Source organism: Pseudorasbora parva, chromosome 1 (genome assembly GCF_024679245.1).
Source record: "Pseudorasbora parva isolate DD20220531a chromosome 1, ASM2467924v1, whole genome shotgun sequence".
NCBI classification, from domain to species: Eukaryota; Metazoa; Chordata; class Actinopteri; order Cypriniformes; family Gobionidae; genus Pseudorasbora; species Pseudorasbora parva.
In genome coordinates this window covers 64,437,889-64,464,868 of record NC_090172.1, presented here as the reverse complement: position 1 = coordinate 64,464,868, position 26,980 = coordinate 64,437,889, and the positions used below count along the sequence as shown (strand labels likewise).

The 26,980-nt window shown below is 41.3% G+C and overlaps 1 protein-coding gene across 1 annotated transcript; it reads right to left on the bottom strand.

The window, feature by feature from the left end:
* Nucleotides 1–11,679: 11,679 nt before the first annotated feature.
* Nucleotides 11,680–24,820, bottom strand: LOC137087712 (macrophage mannose receptor 1-like). The gene is made up of 5 exons (XM_067452079.1): nt 24,724–24,820; nt 20,674–20,712; nt 20,223–20,588; nt 12,653–12,994; nt 11,680–12,488 (listed from the first exon to the last, which is right to left on the bottom strand). The coding sequence occupies exons 2-5, from the start codon at nt 20,708–20,710 to the stop codon at nt 12,127–12,129; spliced, it is 1,107 nt and encodes a 368-aa protein (XP_067308180.1). The 5' UTR covers nt 20,711–20,712; nt 24,724–24,820; the 3' UTR covers nt 11,680–12,126.
* Nucleotides 24,821–26,980: the final 2,160 nt, after the last annotated feature.

The following is a 26,980-nucleotide window of genomic DNA, read 5'->3' as shown; positions in this document are numbered from 1 at the left end:
TTCATTATTCAAAGGGTTAAAAGGAATAAATTAAATGTGATTAACTGTTTAATATAAATGACCAAATAACCAATTGGCATTCTAACTTAAATTCAAAATTATGATTAAATGGAGTCAGATAAAGAGGAATTGGAATTAAATCCCTTTGGCCAGCTGAAAACACAGAACGCGCAGCAACCTTCACCCACCAATCGTTAGCCTCCATTGGGACGATTTGGCCGGGCCTTAGAGCCAATAAGAGTCAAGCAGCTTAGCTTGTTGAATATACCACACTAGAATCGGTTAAAACAAGGTCACAAAAAATGTTACGGGGTTTATGGTAGAACTTCAGACATTACCACAAAAGTAATGAAATACGTGTGGCAGGGCACCTTTAAATACAAATATATTTTTAGAAGCAAGTGCCGTCAGGTGATGTATCTCAAGACTGTCCTGTTTACATGTTTTTGTTTTGGTCTGTTATATAATGCATGTTTCCAGTTTACCCAATAGTATTTCGCCACCACAAGTTGCCAGCATATTGCGTATTGCCATGGAAGCCAGCAAACAAACCGGGTCAGAGATCACTGATTTTACCCAGACTAAAAAGCCTTGGACTCCATCAAAAATCTGTAAAAAACGTAAGCACATTCAAATGCAGATAAATCAACTCATTAACTTGAAATCAGATCCGAACAGTTGTGATACTCAGGGTAGTATCCAATTGGTAGACAAGCCATCAGATTTGGAATGACCGTGTGAATTTTGCCTTTTTATCTACTTGTGTTTAAACCGAACAACCCACTAATGAGTGGATTGTTGAGGGTTGAGATCATTAGTAAAGAAAGTTGATACTGGGCACTGAGAGACTTTTAAAACCAGGGGCACATTCAACCTCAAACCGGTGTGCAATGTTTTGCTACTTTTTCCCGGGTTGAATGAAATGTTTCCTGGAAACGGTGTGCAACAGGATTCGAGGTACGTTTTCTCTTGTTTGGTGGGTGTTTCTAGCCTAGAAATCTAGACGCACACCCTACCGGCAGCAAATCTAATGTGCCTGCGAGTATCGTCTTGCAACTCTCAATACAGTTCGGAGTTGTAAAAACCAAACTCTGGTCAGGCCAATCACATCGTGTATAGAGTTGGTGGGCGGGGATTAACATAATGACGTACATAATTGCGTGCTACTAGTAAACACAGAAACTGGCGAACGGCGGTCTTTCGTATCAGCTTTGACCGCGACTCTGGAAGACTTGGAGTTAAGCTTTTCTCTGAGAAAAGAACAAAGAACGGCACTGAAGTCATTCTTAAAAAGGGAAGATGTGTTCGTAGTTTAGCCGACCGGATACGGCGAATGTTTAATCAGTCAGCGATCTCCGCTTCACCTTCGTTGCTCTGGTTGGTGTAGCGCTATCCTATCGCGTGCAGAGGGAGTTTGAAAGACAACCGTTTATCCGCCCCTCGGATTGAGCTGTCAATGGTGAGTTTCCAGACCAAACATCTTGATGTGGGTCTAGCTTGTCAGGCTAGGGTGTTTCAAAAATGTCAGCCCAATCAACAGCAATATATATATAAACCATTCAGTATTAAAGAGACAGCTCACACAATGGGTCCAGTTAAAGTCCTTTATAAATGTGTCCACTGCAGTTGTTTATATTTGCAAGGAAAGTTGACTTATATACCAAATTGCACTGCAAGGGCAGTGATTGTAACATTGAGAGTGTTTTACTGTATCAAGCACGTATTTATACTGATTCCATCAGGCTATGAGAATTCTTCGAAAAGAACATAAAGAATGGCCTTCTCAGCTGCCATAGTTGCAACATCAGAACAAAGTATTCAACACACCAAAGTTTCCGTTTAAAAATGTTTTGCATCTTTTTGGGACTAAAAGCAACCCTGATAATGAGTTTGATTTAGAGAGTTTGTGTGTTGAGAGGAGGGTTTGAGGGGAAAAAAAGACACCTGCAGTACCAGTTTTGGCCACAATCTTACATACACTTCCTTTAACAATAAAAGAGGGTTAAGCATATCTTTTCTAAAACATATTAAAAGTTTATATGTGTGGTGACTATAGTCTAAATCCTAATATTGAACATATAACATAAGGACCCACTTTATATTAGGTGGCCTTAACTACTATGTACTGACATTTGAATTAATCAATTGATACAATGGACTTAGTGTACATACATGTTTTTACATTTTACTTACATTTACCTGCATGTGATTACGTCTGTAATTAATTTCTGTAGTTACATTTGTAATTACACAGGTGGCCCTTACACCTAACCCTACCCTTAAACTGACCCATATCACCACCCCTGTCCCTAAATCTACCCGTATCCACCTCAATATCAGCAAAGGTGTTTTGCAATAAAATTTGAACACAGTTCATTTGTACTTATTTTTTGATGTAAGTACATAGTACCTAAGGCCACCTAATATAAAGTGTGGCCGTTCTTCTATATAAAATCTTTAACCCACTATTAACCCAACCAGTGGGCTCGGTCTGCTTCACTATAACTTCAAGATCTTCCATTTGTGCCAGTTCCATTTTGACCTTGTCCTTTAATGCTATGGGTACTTTCCATTGTGTTTGAATGACTGAAGAACCATGCAGTCCAGGTAAACATCCTAAACCAGTGAACACATTTTGGTATTCATTCATAATGTCAGTTTGGTCTTTGTTCTCTACTTTGTACACTTTTTTTTAATCAGTCCAAGTTTTGAGCATGCTTCTCCTCCCAGAATTGCTGGTGAAACATCATCTACATCTTGGAATTCTAGATCAAACTCAGTGTCTTTCTAACCACATTTAAGCCTTACTTTGCCCATTGTCTCCATCGTGTGGCCAGAATCTGTAAAAACGAGCAGTTTGACTTCTTCAGAGTGGTTTTCTTGTTCAGAGGCACATTAGACAGTCTGCTCCTGTGTCTAGCTTAAAGGTAAGTATGCAGTTGTTTATTCTGAATTCTTGAGTCCATTTCTTGTTTTCACTTTCCACGGTAGAGACTGTATTAATGTGTTGCAGCCATTTGCTGGTACCTATAAAAAATTCAGCATCTTGTTCTATCACATGTTTTTTTCTCTAAGTTTTCTCTCTAATCTTCTAGGGGTGCCTTTTTGTTTTGGAGTTTTGCATATGCGACTAAATGGTTATTCTGCGAGCCATCATTACAAATTCTGCCGTATGCCGGACACTTCCTCGGCTCATGTACACAACCACATCTCATGTACTCGCCATTCTTTTTTCCAGTTTACAGTTAACATTGTTTTTGTGATTTTGTTCACAGCCACTTCTGCTTCTTCATGCAGCACTTTCATATAGCGTTGTGTTATTTTGTTGGCATGAAAGATATGCATTTGCTAGGTTCAAATCCATTTTTTTGAGAAGCCTAGCTCTCACAGACAACGAGATTTTAATCAAGTTATCATTTAATCTTCCAAATCCATACGTAATATTCTTTCTTGGCTCACATTACTCTTAAACTTCTCTTTGAGCACTTCAATCATCATCTCCAGCCACGTGGAGAAATGTCAGACATTTCACCTTGTCACTCTTTTCTGCAATTCCAGTTGCAAAGAGATACAGGTCAAACTTTTCAATCCACGTTTGCCACGTTTCTGCCGAATTTCCTTTGAAATCGGATGCTTCAATTGCTCCACAGATTTCTTCTGACACCATGAGATGTGTATTGTATGCAAGATTGAGTAATTCACGGAGACACTTGTTTCATGCGAGTTTCTTGCTTTACTGGATTTTTTTAATTCTCCACTTTTGCAGGTTACAACACAAAAAAATTTAAACAGAGCGCCATCCTCATGTAAAGAATAATAATACAATTACCATACATGATGCTTGTATTCACTGGAGCAGATCTCTTTGGTTCCATACAAAGACCAACTGAAGAGATGGTTACTCCAAAAACTACTCAATTTCAAATCAATTGTTTCACAAATTGTTTTACTATTTTAAAATGTCACACACTGGTGAGCCCCTGCTGGTCAAAACAGTGTAAATACAACAAAACATCTCCTTTTACTAACCCACTGAAAGTATAATCTAATCAGTGCGACTAATACTATTAAATATTACGTTTCTGTATAATATGTATTCTTTTACATATTTTTAGGGCTTGTTTTGTTTGTTCATGGGTCTGCTAAACAAAGAGTATATGCCTTATAATTATACAAATACCTAATTAAAATATCTACAAAATATAAAACTCATTAGAGATCAGGTCATAGAAACTTATTTCATATGTGAAAAACTTAATTTTTGACAGAATTGTATGTGGCATAAAATATGTTCGGTTGAAAAAGTCATTGACATCTGTAGGGCCAGTGAGATCACATCAAGTCAGAGGAAAGTGCTGAAACAACAGGATGGAGGTACACACTATCTACTCAATGCAGTGAAGCCAAAGAACGAGATGGTAAATCGGACCAGTGTCCTGAAAAAAAAAAAGAAATGCAGCAAATGTGACAAGAAGCATGAATATAGAAATTGTCCTGCCTTTGGGAAAACACGTAAAAACTCTTACATGCAGAAATTACCAAGAGCCATAATAAGTAAAAGGATGCATGCAATTGAACAGAGGGAAGATATGTTCATTGGAACAGTCCAACAAGAGCAGGTCAATGACATAAAATCTATTCACTTTAAAAATGCAAATGAAAACAATTAGACTGAAACTCTCAAAATAAACAAGAGACTCAGTTAAACTTGGTGCCGAAAGCAATGTTTTAGCAGAGAGTTCTTACAAAGCACTAAACATCACAGAAAGGCTGCAAAAATTGAGCTGGTGTCTTACTCAGGCCACAAGATGGAGCCATTAGGCAGGAAAGCGATCACCTGTTAGTTCAAGGGGAAAAAATACAAGATTGTTTTCGAAATCATACAGAGATGCTCCAGCCATCTTGGACACACTGCCTGCCAAAAGGGTTTGAGTTGAGAAAAAAAATTACATTCTCAAAGAGTTTAGGACTAGGCTGTTTCCCAGGTGAACACCACATACAAATAAACAGACAACACACCAGTTGCTCCAAGGTGGATCCCAGTAGCTCTCAGAGATAGACTCATAGAAGAACTACAAAGAATGAAACAGATGGGAGTTATTAAAAAGCAAGCTGAGCCTACTGAGAGGGTCAACAGCATGGTGATTATGGCCACATCAATCTAAATGTGCACATGCGCGGACCAACGAGATCGAGATAAAGCATTTAAAAAGAGAGCACTATACCCAATGTTAACTGTAGAAGAGGTGGTCTAAAGAATGCCAAACGCAAAGTACTTCTCAGTAGGCTAACTGATGCAAATCAAGGCTTCTGGCGAATCAAGCTGGATCAAGAGAGTTCAAAATGATGCACCCACTGGATGATATCGCTTTCTTCGCTTACCGTTCAGGATCTCTTCAGGATCAGAGGTCTTTCAAAGGTCCATAGCCCAAATGACAGAAGGCCTGGAAGGTGTAGTGAACACCAGTAACTCAGAGGGCAAACAGGAGCCGCATAGATTTATCGGGATGATTTAATATTTGGCTTAATTTTTTCCCCAACTTGTCTGACATCAGTGAACCTTTGAGAAAATGTATGGGAAAAGACACAGTATGGCACTGGGAAGATGTTCTGAAAAACTCAAGCCGATGATCATTCAGTCCAACGCTGAAGTTCTCTGACGTCAGCAAGCCTAACACTGCCGGTGGACTCAAGCTCAGAAGGGATTGGAGGGATTGGACACCATTTTGTTAGGAAAACATATTAAAATAATTTTGAGACTACTCAATTGGGTTACTTAAAAATGACTCCATTCCATGATGTTAAAGTTATGTGAATAAATTATGTTTGTTTAACTTAATTGAATCATGTGGAACCGATGTATATGATTAAATCATGTAAATCCAACACACCTTTTTTTTCAGTGAGGTGAGAAGTGGGCGGAGCTAAGTTTGATGCAATAACTAACAGACAGCGGATAAATGGCTATCCACCTGTCACTCAAAGTGGCCATGCCCAACCTTAAAGCTTTATATAATGTAAACCAATAGTTACAAAAAAAAAATCACCCCTCTCACAGTTGTCATGAAGGGAAAAATTTGCCATATAGGCCAAAACCACAATTTGTCCCAGGCTGTAAACATGTTTTCTTCTGCTGTAAAGTTGGGAATTTTAACCACTTTAATTCTGCACCCCCCATTGGACCCATCCGTGGGTCTAATATTGCTTCATCATAATCTTTAAAAAAAAAATCTATAACTCAAGCACCACAAAACTAGACATATATGGTATCATTTGAAAGATTAAATGACTCCTTTGAACAAGCAAACACATGAGTCATTTTCTGTAGTGGCAGGTTATGGCCACATGGTGGGGCTAGAGTAAAAGGGGTTAAGGAACAACGAAGAAGAATAATAAAGAGTTCTCTGATTTCATCCAGTGAGTTGTGTCCTTGAATACAGAGTATAGAGGAACAATACATGGTGTCAGAAACGGTTAACCCACAACAGACAGAGTCTAGTGGCAAAGATAAGGGGTTGGAGCAGTTTAATGGTGTGTGGAGTAATAACAGGGGATCTGTGGAGCAAGAGAGAGCGAAGCAGCGAGAGCTAACATTAGGCTAGCGGCAAGCTAAAAGCACACAGTATGGACCACATATTTACTATCACACCACCAGGACCATTCGATTTCGAGCCAAGCTCGTGGCCCACATGGATTAAAAGGTTTGAACGGTTCAGAATTGCATCTGGATTGAAAGAAAAAGACGGTGCATACCAGGTGAATTCCCTTATCTATACAATGGGCGAGAAGGCTGACGATATTCTGAGCTCACTGCAGTTGACAGAAGAGAAAGAAAAAGACTTTGATGAGGTAAAAAAGGCCTTTGATGGACATTTTGTAGGCGTGCATAATGTAATTTATGAACGAGCCAAGTTTAATAAAAGATGTCAAGAAGTCGGCGAAACTGCAGAAAACTTTATCACAACAGTGCACAAGCTAGCTGAACATTGCAAATTTGGCGTTTTGCGTGAGGAAATGATCCGAGACAGGATTGTGGTCGGCATACGTGATGCCAAATTGTCTGAGAAACTGCAGCTCAACCCAAAATTGGATTTAGCTACAGCTATAGTTCAAGTGAGGCAGCACGAGGAAGTAAAAAAGCAGCAAGCTGTTCTACGGTCAACTGAATCACCAGGACAAATAGATGCACTGTCTCATAACAGTAAGAGACATCCTCAAAGGAAAAAATCTTTCCAACGAGGAAGCCATTATCAGCCTCAATCTACCGCAAACAAGTCAAGACAGTGTGGGAAATGTGGCAAAACCCCAAAACATTCTTGGACTGAATGCCCAGCAAAAGACGTTGAGTGTAGAAAATGTCAAAAGAAGGGACACTTTGCAGCGGTGTGCAGATCAGTTCAAAAGCTGGATTCAATTGATGAGGATGGAGCGGCTTATCTTGGGGCCGTTGACTATCCACAGTCATCCACATGGACTGAAATACTTACCATAAACGGCAGCCCATTGCGGTTTAAAGTTGACACGGGTGCGTCTGTGACAGCAATCCCAGAATCAGAATTCACACTGGATAGATATGGCAGACACTCAGCACCGCACAGACCACTACTGGGTCCCGCCAACCAACCCCTGGATGTTAAAGGGCAAGTGCATGCGGTTATTCAGAGAGGGGACAAAAAGATTGAGGAGGAGGTGTTCATTGTGAAAGATTTGACCACTCCCTTATTAGGCCTTCCTGCTATCCGTAGACTGCAGATGATTCCTCAGCTCAATGGCATTGATGATGCAGAGACTCACTTCCGCTCAACTTACCCAGATGTATTTAAAGGGCTGGGTAACCTTAAGGGGGAGTACAAAATTAAGCTGAGAGACAACGCAACACCCTATGCCCTCTCTGCACCACGACGTGTAGCCATTCCTCTCCGAGCCAAAGTCAAAGAGGAACTAGACCGGATGGAGAAGATGGGAGTCATAGCCCGTGTTGAAGAACCGACTGAATGGTGTGCGGGCATGGTCCCTATAGTGAAATCATCTGGGAAAATTCGCATTTGCGTCGACTTAACCCGTCTGAACGAGAGCGTCATCAGAGAGAGACATATCCTACCCGCAGTGGATGAGACACTGGCCAAGCTGGAAGGAGCCAGAGTCTTTACAAAGCTCGATGCGACATCAGGCTTCTGGCAGGTACCGCTCCACAAAGACTCAATGCTGTTGACCACGTTCATTACGCCAGAGGGGCGCTACTACTTCAAAAGGCTACCTTTTGGCATATCATCGGCGCCCGAACATTTCCAAAAGAAAATTTCTCAGCTGATTGATGGTGTGGACGGAGTCCTATGCCATGCTGACGATGTCCTTGTTATAGGAAGAGACCGGGCAGAGCACGATGACAGGCTGCACAGAGTGCTACAGAAATTCAGAGAGGCTGGGCTCACACTGAATGAGAAATGCCAATTTGCCATGTCAGAAATCCGCTTCCTGGGTCATGTTATAAATTCTCAAGGCATCAGAGCAGACCCGGGTAAAATAAAAGCAATCCATGACATGCCTGAGCCAAAGGATGTGGCAGATGTTCGTCGTTTTATGGGCATGGTGAACTTTGTAGGCAAATTTTCTCCACGCCTGCCTGATCTGACAAAGCCCATTCGTGACCTGTTAAAGACAGAGAACAGCTGGACATGGGGAGCACCTCAACAGAAAGCATTTCTGGAGACAAAAAAAGAATTGGGGTCGGAGACAGTGCTAGCCCAGTACAGCACAAATCACGAAACTATGGTATCAGCTGATGCCTCTTCATATGGTCTAGGAGGGGTCTTGACACAAAAACAGACAGACGGTGAGTGGAGACCTGTTGTTTTCATTTCTAGAAGTCTGACTAAAACCGAATCAAGATATGCCCAAATAGAAAAGGAGGCTCTAGCTGTGACCTGGGCATGCGAGCGCTTGCAAGGATACTTGAGTGGACTGGATTTTACCATAAGAACCGACCACAAGCCACTTATAACACTTCTGAAGTCCAGAGCATTGGATGACCTCCCACCAAGGATTATCAGATTCAGACTCAGGCTGCTCAGATTTAATTTTAACATCATTCATGTCCCGGGTAAAAATCTGATAACAGCTGATGCCCTGTCCAGAGCGCCTCTTCCAGCCACAGCTACAGAGGCGGAGCAAGACCTGGAAAGAGAATGCAAAGCTTATCTGGACAGTGTGGTAGAAAGTTTGCCAGCCACACCGACAAAGCTGGAACAGATTAAGAGTGCACAAACTTCAGATAACGTCTGTAAACGTCTCAGCCGATACATTGCAAATGGCTGGCCGGGACACAGACGAGATGTGCATGAGCAGCTACTACCCTACTGGCCCAATAGGTCAGTCTTGCATGAAGGAGGAGGACTGCTCATGAAAGGAGAGAGACTCATAATCCCTGAGTGCATGAGACCTGACATCCTGCAGAGACTGCATCAGGGACATCAAGGTATCAACAAGTGTCTAGCTAGGGCCAGAGAATCAGTCTGGTGGCCAGGTATCACATCTGCAGTAAAGCAAATGATAGAGAGATGTGAGATTTGTGCACGCGAAGCTCAAATATCAGTCGAGCCTCTACTCACGACTGAACTCCCAAGCAGACCATGGCAGAGAGTCGCGGCTGATCTTTTCCAGTGGCAGAATGGGAACTATCTAGTCATGATAGACTATTTCTCTCGATATATTGAGGTTTGCTCTCTGCAGGGCAGCACATCAGCAAAACAGACAATTGCCAGATTTAAAGCTGTGTTTGCCAGATACGGATGTCCAGAGGTGCTGGTCACAGACAATGGTCCTCAATTCTCCTGTCATGAATTTGCTCAATTTGCACAGGACTATGACTTTACCCATGTGACAAGCAGTCCCTGTTACCCCCGCAGCAATGGGGAGGCGGAACGGGCTGTCAGAACTGTGAAATCCCTTTTAGCAAAAGAGGGAGATTTCCACAAAGCTCTGCTGGCCTATAGGGCCACTCCATTGGCACATGGGAGCTCCCCTGCACAATTACTGATGGGGAGGAGAATCAGAACACCAGTTCCAGTGTCACCGGAACAGTTACAACCACATTGGCCTGATCTTGATAGATTCAGAGAAAAGGATGCCGTGTTGAAACTGCAACAACAACAAACGTTCAACCGGAGACACCGTGTTCAAGTCTTACCACCTCTCCAGCTGGGACAGCGTGTATGGATCAAACCTACAAGCACAAAAGGGACAGTTGTTAGTACCGCACCTACTCCACGTTCCTACGAGGTGGAGACTTTGGGTGGAAGACGGCTGCGACGCAATCGTTCGCACCTCAGGAAAGTTCCGATGCCTCCTGCACCAGGTGAAATGACGATGACTAGGTCAGGGAGGCTGTCTAAGGCTCCTGAGAGACTAGACCTTTGAACATGAAACATGCATACTCACCTCAGAGAAAAGGAAAGAAAGAATCATAATTTTCAATTTGGAAAGTTAAATGTGTATTAGAAAAGACATGTTTGACGTATTTAAGTTTACAGTTTCTTTAAGATAAAGTCTACATAAGAGCTACTGTGAAGTACAATATCTTCTGTTAGTTTCTCAGGTTACACTTTTAAGTTAAAGAGGATTTGAAGGAATTTGTACATTTATAGAATAAGTGAACAAAATAACAAGAGTGGACATTCGTTAAAGGTATTCCATCACTTTTAAGTTCTGTTAAAACAAGTGCACCTTCATCTAAAAGGGGGAGATGTAGTGGCAGGTTATGGCCACATGGTGGGGCTAGAGTAAAAGGGGTTAAGGAACAACGAAGAAGAATAATAAAGAGTTCTCTGATTTCATCCAGTGAGTTGTGTCCTTGAATACAGAGTATAGAGGAACAATACATTTTCCTTTTCAGATCACAAACTCGTGAAGCTACCAGCCTCAAACGCTATATCACGTCTCTGTGAGCAAGCATGGCCAAACGACGCTGTAATATGTCACTGATATCCAGGTCAAAACATGTGATGCAGAAAAATACTCTTATTATCCTTAGTTTTGATTGTCAATGTTAGCCGCGATTTTTGAGGACGTCATTACATATTGTGTCATACGACAAAAAAGCTTAAAAAATCAGCTCTTTATAGACATGTCGATCATGCTTCTAGACCAATTAGAGCCCGAGATTTATTGTATGATCACAGAAGGAAATAGCAATACATCAGTAGGTTTCTTTAAAGATAACCACAGCCCAAACAAGATGAGATAACAAGGAGTATAATTCATCTAATGAAATTCAACATCAATGTACGTATTTTCCGGACTATAAGTCGCTCTGGAGTATAAGTCGCATCAGTTATAAAATGCGTTATGAAGAGGAAAAAAAACATATACAGTATAAGTCGCACTGGACTATAAGTCGCATTATACTGGACTATAACGCCAGCTTCACACCGCACGCGCAAGTGTTGGCAGGGCAGAAGCAGTGCGGAGAGCCGTGCATGCTGTGTCAAAATATTTTATGCGCCCGCTCTCCGTGTATAATCGAGCAGCAGAAAGAAAGTTTGAAGTGAGTGAGAAACTTGTGAGGGACTTGCGAAAAGCAGAGGTTGCTTTAACTGTAATGAAGAAAACAAAGAAAGCTAATCGTGGACTGAAAGCAAGATGGCCAGAGCTGGAGGAACAGATAGGTGCTTGAACGCTCTGCCGGGAGAGGCTCAGCTGCACAAGACAAACACTGCCAGTGTGGATCATTTTCGGCTGTATATTTTATTACCTGCAGTTTGTAATTTGCATTTGTTTTCTTTAAGTTAATATTTCAGTTAACAGTTTTTTACAGGAGCAGAATTGACCACACTCTCGTGGCTGTAGACGTAGCTAAATGTTTATTCTTGTCAGTCAGTATGAATTAAATTTGATATATAAGTCACACCTGACTATAAGTCGCATGACCAGACAAACTATGAAAAAAGTGTGACTTATAGTCTGGAAAATACAGTACATAACCTATCACAAAGAAACGAGCAGCAGCTTCTGACGAGCAGAAGACGCGTTTTAAAAGGACTACCCGCTGAACCCCCAATTACAATAACACACACAAAAATAATCAATCAATTGAAAACAGTCAGTAAAAAAACAGCACAAACATATCCTTCACTCATATCTGCTGCAGAGGAAGTTGAGTTTGTCAGTCTCAGGACGGCTGATCCAGCGCTGATCTCCTCCAGACTGAACTGCTCCAGATCTCACTGTACGCTCACAGTCTTCTCCTGTGCCGTTCCCTGGAGCCCAGTTCTGATAGCACACGGTGTCTCCACTGACCCAGTACCAGATGCCCAAAAGGCTGGAGTGACGTAAACCCAACCACACCTCCGCAGTAGACGCCCCTTTAACCACATTCATCACACGACGCTGCATCTCCTCTGAATGAACCGAGACCAGATTCAAACTATTCTGTCTGCAGTATCTCAGAGCTTCAGGCCACGTCCGGCTCTCTTTGATCAGAATCAGTTTATCTGGACACAAAACAAACCACAAGCAAAAACTACAGAGAGACTGATCAAAAACAACATGAAGAACAAACACTGTGGAGGAATCTGTCATGTCAGACATGTAGCGTGAACTTTAAGATATCTGAAGGTGATGGATGGATTGTGTGTGTTTGAGAGGATCTGCTCACCTTCATGACACACAAAAGTAAATGGGTTGTTGCAAGAGATATCATTCCATTGCCCCAGAGAGTTCGGTTCAATCACTGTACAGTTTTCACCTCCAGCATTATTAGGTTCATCAGACTTCCAGTATCTGAATGAGGAGTTGCTCTGATCTGACCACTGCCATGAGTCTCTGAACAGACCGATCCAGACTTCATTAGATCTGAGACTATTACTGATGAACTTCTGAATCTGTTGATTCTCATTCTGGTTCCTCACACTGACCAGATCAATGTGATTCTGTCTGCAGTAACTCTGAGCGTCTCTCCAATTCATCCTCTGATTGACAAAGACGAGTCCTGTGCTCACTTTAAGAAAAAAACACACAGAAACCGATTCAGGAGTCAGTTTGTTCATTACCGTGCGTTCACACCGCCGCCGGCGAGAGCGTCAAAATTCGCTCTTGCCGCCCTGACAACGACGCTGTAGAAAGCTCCGTGGACGTGCTGCCGCTCTGACGTAGATCGAATGTTTTTTCTTTTTTTAAACTGTATTTAAAGAGGCCGCAAATCAAACAAGCATGTTGATGGATATACTGACCACAAGTAGGGTATAAATTAACTTCATGAAATCGTTTAAATGTGAAAGTAAGAATTAATTGCACATCCGCTGAACAACAAGCGTTCTAGCGCCTGTAAAATAGTGTTGCGCGACTTCTTAACAAATTACACATCACTATGAATGATCTTGTCTTAAATGATAGGGAAACCCGCACAGCAATGATCAACCTCTCCTACAAATTGCTTGGGAACTAATGTGGTCGGAACCAAAGTTTACAGGCCTGCGTTCTCTGGATTTCTCTCAAGCGGAGCACTTCTACATTCTGACTGGTTGCCGCCTGTTGCCGCCGAACCGCGTCATAGCTCATTACCATAAAGTTGAGCTGATTTCAACTCTCCTCGACGCCCAAATCGTCCAAGACGCGCCGCGCCACTCTCGCCGGAGCTCGCCGCCCGGCTCCCATTGAAAATGAATGACTTCCGGCCAGCTTGACGCTCTCGCCGCCGGCGGTGTGAACGCACAGTTAGTCTTACACTGATTCATGGTTTGGATGTGAATAACAGCAGCGGTGGAGCATCAGAAACACATGCCATTCAAAAACTGATTCTACACACTGTACAAAAAATATGTTTAGCTAACATAAAATAATAAGCTAAGCTTTCTCATCGCATTCAAATGTTTAACCAACTCATTCCAAATAAGCTATATTCAATCTAGTTTTACATTACATTTGTTGACCTTACTTAGATATACCTGCATTTGTCCAAAACATGTCCAAATGTTGTCCCAACTATCCAAAGTTTTTTGAACAAATATTTCTATGTTCAACAATGTTGTGGCTGTTCCCAGTATGCATAGCAGTTTGAAAACATTGTGGTAATTATTATTTAAAAATTATTATTGCTTTGCATTAACTGGCTTGATACTGCTGTCATTGTTTCAGATTTCATATTTTTATGAATTATAATTTTTGATTACCATGTTTGAGATTTGTATTGACATGAGACGTATTGAGACTGAGCTATATGTGCTTACTGCAACTTATTTGTCTGGGAGAAATGGTAAACTGTGTGCCTCTAGTTTTAAGAGGCAAATGATGTTCATGTTGTGTAGTTAACTTTGAAAACCAAACATGGAGATGAAAAAAAAAGATTATACCTGTGTGCATTGCTAAACATTCTTTGGTTGTTTTGACAATACGTTTTAAGTTCAAAAAACATTACCTGTTACTATTAGTAGAGTTGAGGTACTCAAACTTGGACTCGGACTCAGAGAAGAAGGAGGCGGGAAGCCAGTGAACTTTCAAAAGACTCTAATCAAATTAACGAACAAAAGTAAGCTAATGCGGGCATAACACGACTGTAACCTTAGTTGAATAGGGAACGAGACACTGCGTCACTCCAATGGGAACGCCTTTGCATGATTGTGTCGTGAAGCAGATATGTATTCAGTCCAATAGAGAGATGAACGTCATAGACGGGTGATGTCACTAACCCAGAAACTTTAAAGCATACCGGCAAACACGCGTAGTTAGCTTCTGAAGAAGGATGAAACAAGGCACTTGAGGGCATGCAGAGAGTATGGCAGGGTGACGCAGCGTCTCTATCCCTATTCAGGGAACTAAGGTTACAGATATAACCAAGACATTGCCTTTTCAAGGGAACTTGCGCTGCGTCACTGCAACGGGAACGAGAATACCCACGTCTCCATAGGAGCCGGATGCCCATCTATACATTGTCTATAGAGCAAGCACCCGAGCCCCCGGAGTTGCATTAAGGTCTACCTCATAGAACCTGACAAAAATGTGCGGTGAGGACCATCCTGCCGCATCACAAACATATTGCAAGGAGGCCCCTGCCAGAAGTGCCTGAGAGGCGGCCATACTCCTAGTCAAGTGGGCCCGAACAGCAAAAGGAGAAGGCTGTCCGGCTGCCACATAAGCAAGTGAGATAGCCTCAACCACCCACTTGATCATCCTCTGCTTTGATGCAGGACCCCCTCTCAAGGGTGGCACATACCAAATGAAGAATTGTTCTCACTTTCTCCACAGGACAGCTCTGTGGACATTAGAGTCTAGTGCACGAACAGAGCAAAGCAAATTGAGTTTTTCCTGGTCTGACGTCAGAAAAGGAGGAGGACAGAAAGCCTGAAGTAATGTAGGTCTCACATTATTAGTGGGGAATATAGCCCTACGATGGAGAAGGGCCTTAGCCATACTGGGTGAAAATTCCAAGCATGAGTGTGCAACAGAGAAGGCTCGTAAGTCTCATTTTCTTTTAAAGGGATAGTTCACTTTAAAATGAAAATTATGTCATCCTTTACTCACCCACAAGTTGTTTCAAACCTGTATGAATTACTTTCTTTAGCTGAACACAAGGGAAGATGGTCTGAAGAATGTCAATAACCAAACAGTTAAGTGGAGCCATTGACTTTCATAGTATTTTTTTTCCTACTATGGAAGTCAATGGCTCCAGTTAACTGTTTGGTTACTGACATTCTTCTTGTGTTCAGCTGAAACAACTTGAGGGTGAGTAAAGGATGACAGAATTTTCATTTTAAAGTGAACTATCCCTTTAAGAGAATAAATAGCAAGCAGAAAGATAGTTTTTAGAGTGAGAAATTTCTAAGGAACTTCTTCATACGACTCGAAGGGAGCCTCAGAAAGGCCTTAAAGGACAATGGCCAAGTCTCAGACCAGAACCTTGGTGCGTACTGCAGGTCTTAATTTCAAAGTGCCATGGAGGAAATGAGTAACTAAAGGGTGTTGCCCAATGAAACACCACCCAAAGGAGAGTGGTAAGCTGCTATGGCTGCCACATACACCTTTAATGTGGAAGGAGCTAACCCAGAGGAGAACCTCTCCTGCAAGAACTTCAGCACTGTACTCACAGGGCAATTAACATAAGGTGAAGAGTCTTCATTTCAAAGCATACAGTTTCCTCGTGGAGGGAGCTCTAGAGTGTAGAATGATCTCAACAACCTCGGTTCAGAGACCAGAACTTATGAGCTGGGCCCCCTCAGAGGCCAAGCCCACAGTTTCCGCAGCTCTGGGTGAGGGTGCAGGATGACAATGCCCACATGAGAGAGAAAATCCCTCCTGGTCGGAATCTCCAGGGGAGAGAGACAATGTCCATGAACCATGCCTGGGCCAGCCAGAATGGGGCTAATAACAGCACACTCTTTCTTGAACTCCCTAAGGCAGAGCAGTTGGGGGAAATTTGTACAGAGGCAGCCTCAGCCATCTTGAACTGGACTCGGCTGCTGCAGCTATGTCCCTAAGTGGCAATCTTTAGCTGTTTAGGCCCACCCTCTGGAGGAAGTAGTGCACCGATTTTGCTGGAAAACCGCGGCAGCTGACTTCAATGGGATAGCTGGTTGCGTGACACCCCTTTAGAACTGCTTTGTCAACCAGGTCTTTGTACTTGGCTTTTTTCATTTGGTGGGATGTGTCTAGTCTCTCTTCCCAGGGCACCGTGAGCTCAGCAATTAGGATGGTTTTCGTACTCTTAGATAACAGGACCACATCTGGACGGAGAGTGGTCACAGCCACCTCCTGTAGGAGGACAAGCTTCCTCTTCAGGTCCACTCTCAACTCCCAGTCAGAAGCTCGTTGCAAAATAAAGGGTGGGTTCTTAGCCACCTTGCCGGACTTATGAGCCTTGTGTCCTTCTCTCACAAAAGTTATGGCTTCGGGCAGATGGGCCTCCTTGTTGTTATTGGCCTTGACTCGCTGCTGTTCCACCCATTTTGTGTTTTCTGCGAGGACCTTGTTGTGCCTCCATCTGTACCGCCCTTCTGCCAATGCCTTTGAACACCCAGTCAGGATGTGGTTCAGTGTACAGTAGGCTGCTCCTTATTGGTTGCTAGATGGATCTTACCCTCCGCCCCAGAAACTTATCTTCCTTGGAGTTGGCAGCAGGTCAGTCACAGAGCGCAGAAGAAAGCTCAACTTCCCTTGGTCGGTCTGCCACAGTTCCTTCCATGACAGCTGTTGCGCCTGTGCCTGGTCCCACTGCATCCATCGACCCTGGATTGCAAGCCCAATCACTTTCACGTGGCGCTCCTCTTCCGCTGCCTCCCAGACTCTTTGCACAACAAGACCTCTTCTGGCTCTGGCATCAGCCCTGCTCAAACTCTTCTCACTGTGTCCTAGGCCCAGGCACAGCACTCCCACAATTTCCTGATGCTTCCATTGGGATTCTGCTTCCATCACGGCTTGCTGGGGCTTCCACTTCCTGCAACATTTGATGGTCTTGCTTGCATTTCTTACTGTCCCATCTTTAGATGCAAGGAGTGTACTGACTGCTCTTGCTTTGGTGGCTTTAAACTCCTCGACTGCTGATGAGACTGGCAAAGGAAGTTTGGAGGTTTGCTGTACAGGTTGATTGCGCTGAATGATGGCGGGACTCCCAGCCACTTCTGCAAGAACTTACTGCAAAGTTTTTCCATTCCTTCTACCTGATACATAAAGTAGGAAGGGCCATTGCAGCCGGAGTATGATGCCATACTGAACACTAGACTTTAAACCTCCCGAGCAGTTGACTGGTGCTCGATTGCCTTAAGCCAGGTGTTCAGTTGCGCCTTGGTGTTAGTGAGATTGCCGCTGTCCTTTAATGAGCTATCATACTGCTTGCCAAGGCAATGGATATTTTAATCTTGGATTGTTGGATCTTCAGAGCCTTGGATGTTAAAGATGTTTCCTGTTAACTTCCTCTTCAAGATACTGAAATAATTAATCAACATTGAAACAGGTTAATTTGTGTTTTTATGCACTTGTAATAATACAAGTTCTACATATCGGTGTCCATTCTATTCTCTGAAAACATTTTTTGACAATATTAGACTAGTTCTGTTGACAAAATAAAAATGTTAAATGACAATGTATTAATGGTATTTTTGTTAGATTTTATATTACCATTGGTTTAATGGGTTGAAAAAGGTTAAAATATTAATAGAAAGTAAAAATGTACTTTAATTACTTTCTCGACTCTGACAGTCTTTGAATATTGAATATGAATATATTTTGAATATTTTTATAAATATTCAGAATATATTCATGATGATTTTGCTCATATATTAAGTAACATTTTCTATCTGCGCTGCACAGACCGATCAGCACATGATATAAAAATACTGCATGAATGATTCATAAGCATAAGGAGTCGTGTGCTCTCGCTGTACTTTGATGTCATACGGTGATCGGTCTTCACAGCACTCCAACAAGCCTTCCATCAACAACGCAGAATGTTTTGCTACTACAAATGCTCATGGTTTTACGATCCTATTAGCATCAAAACACTGCATATCCAATGCATTCGTGCAGCTCAATGTAATTTGTATAGACTGAGATTATAATTGAGCAGGTGTTAGCTTGATTATCTGCCATTTAAAAAAATGGTGGATCTCAAGTTTGTGTTGGTCTTGTTGGTCATGGTAACCCCGCCCCCAGCCCCTGATGTAAGCGGTTCTTACCTCTAGACCAGCAATGTTTAGGTGCTTCTTAAGAACCACTTTCACCATGTAGAAATCAATGTTAAGTGGTCTCTTAATTTTTTTCAGAGCTGTGTATCAGTACAAATTCAATCCAAAATGTTGTATTGTAAATTGTTGCAACATTAATAATAATGCTAGCCAGGGATTCTGTAGGTATAAATTGAAGGGAACATGGCCTGTCAATGTGTACTCTAAATGTAAATGTCTAGGAAGCACTCAATGAGTTGTACAAGCAACACTTCAAAGTTTGAAAATAGAATTTCCAATGTACATTTTTAACTTTTTAAATTATTTGACAAAAAATACCTAAAGTTTAAGACATCAAAATAATTTAAACGTGCAGTATGCAACTTTTGGCCACTAGGGGTCACTCATTCAAAATAATAACAACAGACGTAATTTGATGACGTCGGGAAAGTGCGTGGGCTCATGGGAGTTGTTGTCATTATTGCCACTGTCAACCAGCGAATCCGGCATCTCCAGCAGAAAACATGTTCACTGACAAGGTAATTGTTATATTACATCTCTATTATTGTTAAGTTTAGTTACGGCTTTTCACTTTATGTAATGTCAATCTAATGAAATAGCAGCGAGCTACCGTTACTTAACAAACTTATCAGTAACGTTAGATAATGTGCGAGACAGAATGTTGTGCGGGCGGTCGCTATGCCAACATACCTATAAGTTGGTAGGCTATGTTGACATATTAACCGATACAAAATGTATAACATTACGTATTCAGCTAAACGCGTCTCAATGTGGTCAAGATCGCTATGCAATATGCAAACATACATCATGTTATGATTATATGATTATTACGATAGCTGAATGGTTACTTAAATGACCTGTTTATTAAAACGCAAGCGAGATCAGCATCTCTCTGCAGTCCGAGCTTGTCACGAAGATTTCGCCATCTTTCAAAGGCTTCTCCAAGGTTTACACGTCTCTTGCTTCTTCTACTGTCCCAAAATCTTCTCGGGTCATTTTTTTCACCCGTACGTTTGCGCTTTGTTGAGCTGGCAAAACGTACAGGCAAAGAGTAATCATGATCCATTATCATACAGACTTTTTTATACGGGTGTTCCCCTTATACTGTCAGTGATCCTCTTTGAGTTTGGCGGTTCCGCCGAGTTCCGCAGGAAGCAAGACGCAAACGTGGATATGACGTGAAAGACGGGCGACATAACGGAAATAAACAATAAACAATTTATGTAATTTTTTTGTTGTTGTTATTTTCTAAATGTATAATTTACAGTATACATTTTAAAAATATATAGTTCTATATGTATAATAGAAAATATAGTTCTCAATATATGTTCTCAAATGGCAGATTCTTAGTTCATCAACAACACAAGATCAACACACGTTCAATATCAGTTTATTTTCTATACAGAAGGTGAACCTGTGTTGAATATCCACAGTCTACATTTATGACCACATTAAATAGTAGCAGCATTTAGCGGTGCAATACAATTTAGTACATTATGTTCTGTATATTTTTATAAATTAATGTTTGTTGTCATTGTATGGAGCTGCACTTACTGTTGTTAGATGAACTGCAGATGAAAGTCCGGCTGTCACTACATCCTCCATCTTCCCATCGTCCATTTCTCATGAAAGCACACTCGTCTGTGCCATCAGGTTGTCCAGATCTCCAGTTCAGATAGAGCGCAGGATCACCTGAAGACCACTGCCATTTATTAACACTCGTCTTCTGCAGCCCAATCCAGATATACGGACCACCTCCATCAGTCACACACTTGTTCAGCTCCTTCATGTCGTTCATGTTGTCAACGGTGGCCAGATCTGTGTAATTCGCTCTGCAGTATCTCTGAGCTTCAGTCCAGTTCTTCCTCTCGTTTATAAAGTGATACTGACGCTGAACACATTCAGATACGGAGCAGAGAGCTGTGAAAGAGAGGGTTTGATTTAATGCTTTGTGGTCAAACCTGATGAAACTATAAACCAGAAATAAAACTACAAACACACTCACCAATGAGAAGAAGAACCAAATATAGAGTTTGCTCCATTTCTGAAGAAGAAACACATTGAAAAACTCAGAAATCAAACATTCACTGATTCATTTAGGAGTAAAATATGACAGTTTCAGTTTCTTAACAGCAGCATTAATGAAACACATAATCATTCAGACAATATGAACATCTCAAAGTCTAATTGTGTGTGAAGAATGAACATGTGAGTTGTTCTTACTTTAGAGGTTGTGTGTTTCTGTCCTGAGTCTGATGTTTCTGTCTGCAGCTTTAAACTACGTGATTATTATATCTGCTCTCATCCCTCATTCAGCGCATCACATCATTTGGTTATTTCTCTAAAACTCATTTTCATATTTTACTTCCTCCTTATTTGTATATTTTTTTATCTCTCTTTTTCTTTATATGCATATTGACGTCTCTGTGTCTGTCACTATCAGTATCTGCAATTTCTGCAGAATAAAGTCTTAGCATCAATATAGACTAATCAGGAAAGTGCACGTAAACATTCATAATTTATGTGTTAATGTTCACATCTAAACAGATTTGATGGACTGTATAACTTGTGTTACATCCCTGTTCAATTTGACATCTATGCTGAGGTGGGAAGTATATCCAAATACTGCATATAAGTACACTGTAAAACATTTTTTTTGTTTTTTTGTTGGTTTTACTTAAAAAAAGTAAGTAACCTGGTTGCCTTAAAATTTTGAGTTTATTGAAATTAAAAATCTGAGTTGATACAATGAAGGAAATTTGTTTAATAAATAGAAACTCAAAATATTATTGTATCTGAACCACATAAAACATTTGATAAATCATGAAAATAGCACTATTTGGCATGTTTCACTGCATCATCAGAAATATAAAACACACAATTACCCAATATGCTTACAAAATCTTTTAATAATCTTTTAATAAAGGTTGTCAAATCTCAAGAAATGTTCATTGTATTAACTCAAAATTTTAATTTCAATGAACTCAATTTTAAGGCAACCAGGTAACTTTTTTTTCTAAATATTTTTTTTTTACAGTGTAAAAGTAATAATCTTAGTTACTTAAATAAGAGTAAAATATATCCAATGAAAAAACTACTCAAGTATCATACATACTGTACAGGTGCTGGTTATATCATTAGAATATCATCATAAAGTTGATTTATTTCACTAAGTCCATTCAAAAAGTTAATCTTTCATTCATTCCACACGAACTGATATTTCAAATTTATATTTCTTTTAATTTTGATGATTATGACGGAAAATCCCAAATTCAGTATATCTGAAAATGAGAATATTGTGAAAAGGTTCAATATTGAAGACACCTGGTGTCTTCAATATATCAATGACTTGCATCTCAGAGTGCACAAATTGCAATAAAGCTATCTTGCTTTTGGAGGGAGATGCTGTTTGGGAACACAGTCGTGTAAGACAGTTCTGGAAGGGTATGTCGGACCACTTTGACAACAGATTTTGCTCAGGCCTTTCAGAACAAACAAAACAGCCTTTCAGACGCTGAGGAAAAAAGATTGTTCTGCTGGTTAGTCCAGTTATGCCGTCCCATCTCAAAACTTTAAAAACCATCCGATTAAGGCTCTCAGAGATGAAGGACTGAGGCTGACTATTGAGAAATGGTTTGTGTTGTTGAGAGATTATTTAAAAAAGACCAAGATGAACAGAAAGGAAATATATATATTTTTTGTCACCACCCCTGGTGTTTGAGGAGGAGATGAGACCAAGGCAGACCTTCAGAACAGAGCTGAGATGAAGACTCACACTGCATTAAAGGACTCACACTGCTCATATTGTGTCCTCAAGTCCATTTATAATTGTCTTATCTTGTCCTCTTCTTATTTCCTCCATGTAAATTGATTGTTATTGGCTGGAATACAGTTTTTTTTTTTAGAATTCGTCTCTTTATGACAATATATTTTTTGTGGTTTAATTTAATACTCCTGCGGTTTACTGTTGCTTTGCTTATAAAATATGAACACATTTGCATGTAAACATATCCTCATCACTCATTTGTTTATGTCATGCCACATTTAGACGTTTGGCATGGACAATATTTACATCTCTGATGTGAAACAGGAGAAACAGTGTGTTATTGTTCTACTCATAATTCATATGTAAAATAAGCAGTGGTGTAATGCCTCTCTTCCAACACCTCATCCACATCCACAGCACAGTTGAGGCCTTTTCCCATTACATTCTTAAAGGAACTGTGTGTACGGGGCGTAGCCAGCCACTATGATGACTAGGGCCCCCCAGTTTATTATACAAATATAATAATATATATTTTTTAAAATAACAGTTGGTTAAATTATTTTATCGTAATTACAAAATCATCTCAAATACTGAAATAAATAAAATGTGTTTTTTTACAGTCTACGGTTTTTGTATAATGATTGATGAGTTTGATTGACAGCTGTGTCAACTGTCAGGCAGTTGTCTCATGTATGTGACGCGGCTCGCGCCTCTGACTTCATGAAGTGTGTTTCACTTAGATTATAATTTGCAGTTTTGACGCAACTGTGTTTTGACGCAATCCGAGCTGCGGTTCAAATCCGCCTTTTGCAGAACTCAATGTACTTCCTTTTCTGTTCATATATCAGATCAGAAAGGTGTTTATTTTCAATAAAAATGAAGAACATAATTGAAAAGTAGAAAAAAAAGTGTCTAACGTTTGTTGTAACCGCTGGTCATGTTTTGGATGTGGACAGATTGCTACAGTGTTGGTTTATGTAGAGTAAACAGTGACAAGTGTGTAGAACAAACACCACGCTGTAAATAAAAACTTTCAGAATAAGATCAGTGAATCAGACCACTATATATTTATTATCAACAAGCAGCCAAACTCATCTAATCACCTTTTCTCTTGCCATAACAAATACCATGATGGTGTCGTTAAATTAGGGTGACCAAACGTCCTGTTTTCAAGTCCCGTCCTGGCCCTAATATAACAATTTTCTATTCATGCAGAGGGGGCATACTATAAATGTATTGAAATTAATAAGGAATCTTTTGAGTAAACTTCGATTAAACTTAAATTTGAGTATCTCATTGCCAGGCAGTGTCCTATTTTTGATTACCGAAAACCAAAAATCATTACCGTTTTTTTCAGACATTGAAAGATTTTGAGTGCGTTTAAACTTATAGTTCAGTTTGTTTGGTCCGGAAAAAAAAAAGCGCTAAACTCAGATTAGCATTTTTATCACCAAACCTAAAGGCTAGCTATATGTTCACAACCTGAATGGTTGGGTTTCCATTAAAAGATGGTTAAATTAAAATATTAGGAATGGGTTGTTGCCTTACGTTTAGGGAATTTCTGGCCCCGGTGAATAAATCACAATTTTCAATTTCTCAATTTAATAAAGTGAGCATCTGCTCTTTGCTCCCTAAAACAATATGACATGTACTATAAGAGCAAGTTCCCTCTTGATACGATTCACAGTTTTTCTGATGCTTTTCATTAAAATACTTTGAACTCTGAAAAAACTCTGAATACTGTGTGCATCTCAGACAATGCACGCAGCTGTGAATTGGTTCACATCTGTGTGCTTGCACAGCCCTTCGAAATATTAAATCGCACTGAAAGCCATTATAGTCAGAATTTTCTCCTTCAGTGCAAAGATGATCTCCTCCCTGACTCAGAAGAAGACTAAAAGAAGCCTTCCTGCTCACCGTGGATAAAGCCCCAGCAGCGGATTAGCAGCACTGACTCTCCTCTGTGGCTATCCATATTCACTCTAAAGGTGTTTGTTTTGATCACCATTTTGTAGTGTTGGTTTCAAAATGCTGCACCACACATGTTTTTCTGAGAGTATTCTGGTCTCTTTTAAGGGTTTCAAGGAGAAAATTGCCAATGAGATTGGCAGCTTTAAATATACAGGACTCCGCTCCCTACCGCCTAAGTAGCCATATGATGTTAAGGACCTTGTGCAAACTGGTCATAAACTTGGTTTGGACCCTGAAAGTGCTCACAAGTGCTACAACAAATGGTTTTCTCCAGGGCGCTATCAGTGAGCCTATCCCATTCGTTCATGGCGAACTTACCTGTTGTGACAGACCCCCTACTCGAAGCTTTTGCTTTGCCACCCTCACCATGGTTGACGGCGCCGAAAGCTTCCACCTTGAAGAGGCCATCACAGAGCCTTTTCTGCGGCATGTCAAGTTGGATAAGCTGGAGCACGCTTCTGCCCAACTAAGTGCAACCCATTTCTAGCAGCCCAGGCAGTCTTGATGTGCTTGGCACAAGGAGGAGCCAAGGTCGGACCACCACCAATTCGGCCTTGTAGTCAGTTCGAGGCATTGGAGGCATGTTTGTTGTCGGTACAGGGTCTGCACCTCCAGTGGCATGTGCAGCCAGACCTCCTTTTTTCATTATAGGCAAATAAAAATCAGACACCTCAACATAAAAGCGTTCTTTCTCTTCACAATGCAGCAAGCTCTCCATCCCTTCGCCGCCCAGAGACAGGCTTGGGAAGCCCTTCCCGGTGTGTCAAATCAGGTTTTAGAAAAAAAATCAAACAGGGTTACTTGTTCCAGTTAGCTCACAAGCCCCCACACCTCAGGGGTGTGAATCTCTCTTCAGTCTCAGACATCAGCGCTCAAGTCCTCTGAGCTGAAGCACAAGCTCTGCTTTTCCACTCTTGAGGATTGCATTTGAAGGGGTGGCTTACCTATATACAGTCCTACATCCGGACAGTCCCTAGCTCTGTACACCTTTACAAAATGCACCTTTACATACTCCCTAAAACAGATAGGAGCATGCGTCCTGAATTACCTCAAGGATTGGCTGCTCTTAGCCCAATCAAAGGAGGAACTATGTGCACACATATCTCTGCTCCTCAACCACTTGGGAAGTTCGGGGTTCAGGATCAATCTAAGCAAAAGCTCACTACCCCCCAGCCAACGCATCTCATTCCTGGGGGCAGTCTTCGAATTCGACCCGGATGTGGGCCTAGATTTCAACCCCTAAAAAAAAATGTAGAAGCTACTGGGCTTCATGAGAGCCTCCTCAGTAGTCCCTTTGGGGCTGTTACGTATGAGGCCAGAGCAACACTGGTTGAGCATAAAGGCCGTCTCATTCTCAGGGGATCAACAGCTGTACCTAGACCTGGGTCCCTGAAAATCAGCCCATCTGTACCAGTTGGGAGTAGAACTGGGCTCAGTTTCAGAACAGTCATAAACCACCAAGGAGGTCTCAGGACTCGTCCTCTAAACAGGATGGCCCACTTCTGTGGGAAAACCACAAAAGTGAGAGCGGTGCACATATGCCAGACTCCATGAGCACAGGAGCAGATATCCCAGAATGGACCATCTCCAGGGGGAGTGCATGAATAATATCTGCTTAGTCACTCCCCGGTCTCAGGGACTTTTCCCAAAGACGTCATGCCACATGGGCTCTGCTTTCGGACCCGAGCCAGACTTATCGAGTGTATTTTAAGTCCTTATCTCTCTGGTAGCCTGCCATGCCTTGGCATCAAGCTCGGAGGGGGAGGAAAATGGAAAATGTCCAGATGAATTCATGGAGACAGTGTGGAAAGGAATTTTACTTGTTACAGCGCGAGCTGGAGGGGAGTCTTCTATCAGCTTGCTTTCTGATTGGGTATTGTTTCGTTTTACTTGATCTCCAGAATGTGAGCTTGTGTCCAGGGTTACGGGATTCGACAGGATGAATATTTATGATTCGAGATCAGGGCAGCTCCCACGTTCTTTCGATCAGGTTCAATCACTCTTAACACACCTCACACCACAGGACAGTCTGATAAGATAATCTGCAAAACCATCAAGATAATCAGGATTATTGGAAGAGGAGAAATCGGCCTAAAATCGCCGTGATTATCCGTGTACCCAGCATTGGGAAAAGCATTTGTATATGCAAGTGCACAATGTGAAACAATCAGGTTTCAGTATTTGGAGAAAAACGGAGTTTTCCCATAAACATCAGAAAAACTGATGAAATGTTTGTACCCGTTATCTCAGGGAACCAAGGTCACGTTAGTAAACATCAAATTCAAGGCTCTGGTGCTCGCCTACAAAGCATCCGCTGGCTCTGCACCAATATACCTAGACTCGCTTATTAAGACTTACACACTTTACAGAAGCTTGCGCTCTACAAATGAATGACGCCTCGTGGTGCCATCCAAAAGAGACATGAAATCACTCTCACAGACCGATCTCAATTCGAGTAGCCGAGTCTGTAGCCATTTTCAAAAAACATCTTAAGACACATCTTTTCCAGCTGCAACTGCTCAATAAAGACTAGCACTAAACTATCCAGTTAAATTTTCTTTTTGTTTGTTTATTT

Coding starts and splice junctions, on each gene's coding strand:
- LOC137087712 (XM_067452079.1), bottom strand. CDS start 20,710: ATGGAGCAAACTCTATATTTGGTTCTTCTTCTCATTG. Junction 20,589..20,673: donor TTTGGTTCTTCTTCTCATTG/GTGAGTGTGTTT, acceptor TCTCTTTCACAG/CTCTCTGCTCCGTATCTGAA. Junction 12,995..20,222: donor CTGCAGTTCATCTAACAACA/GTAAGTGCAGCT, acceptor TTTTTCTTAAAG/TGAGCACAGGACTCGTCTTT.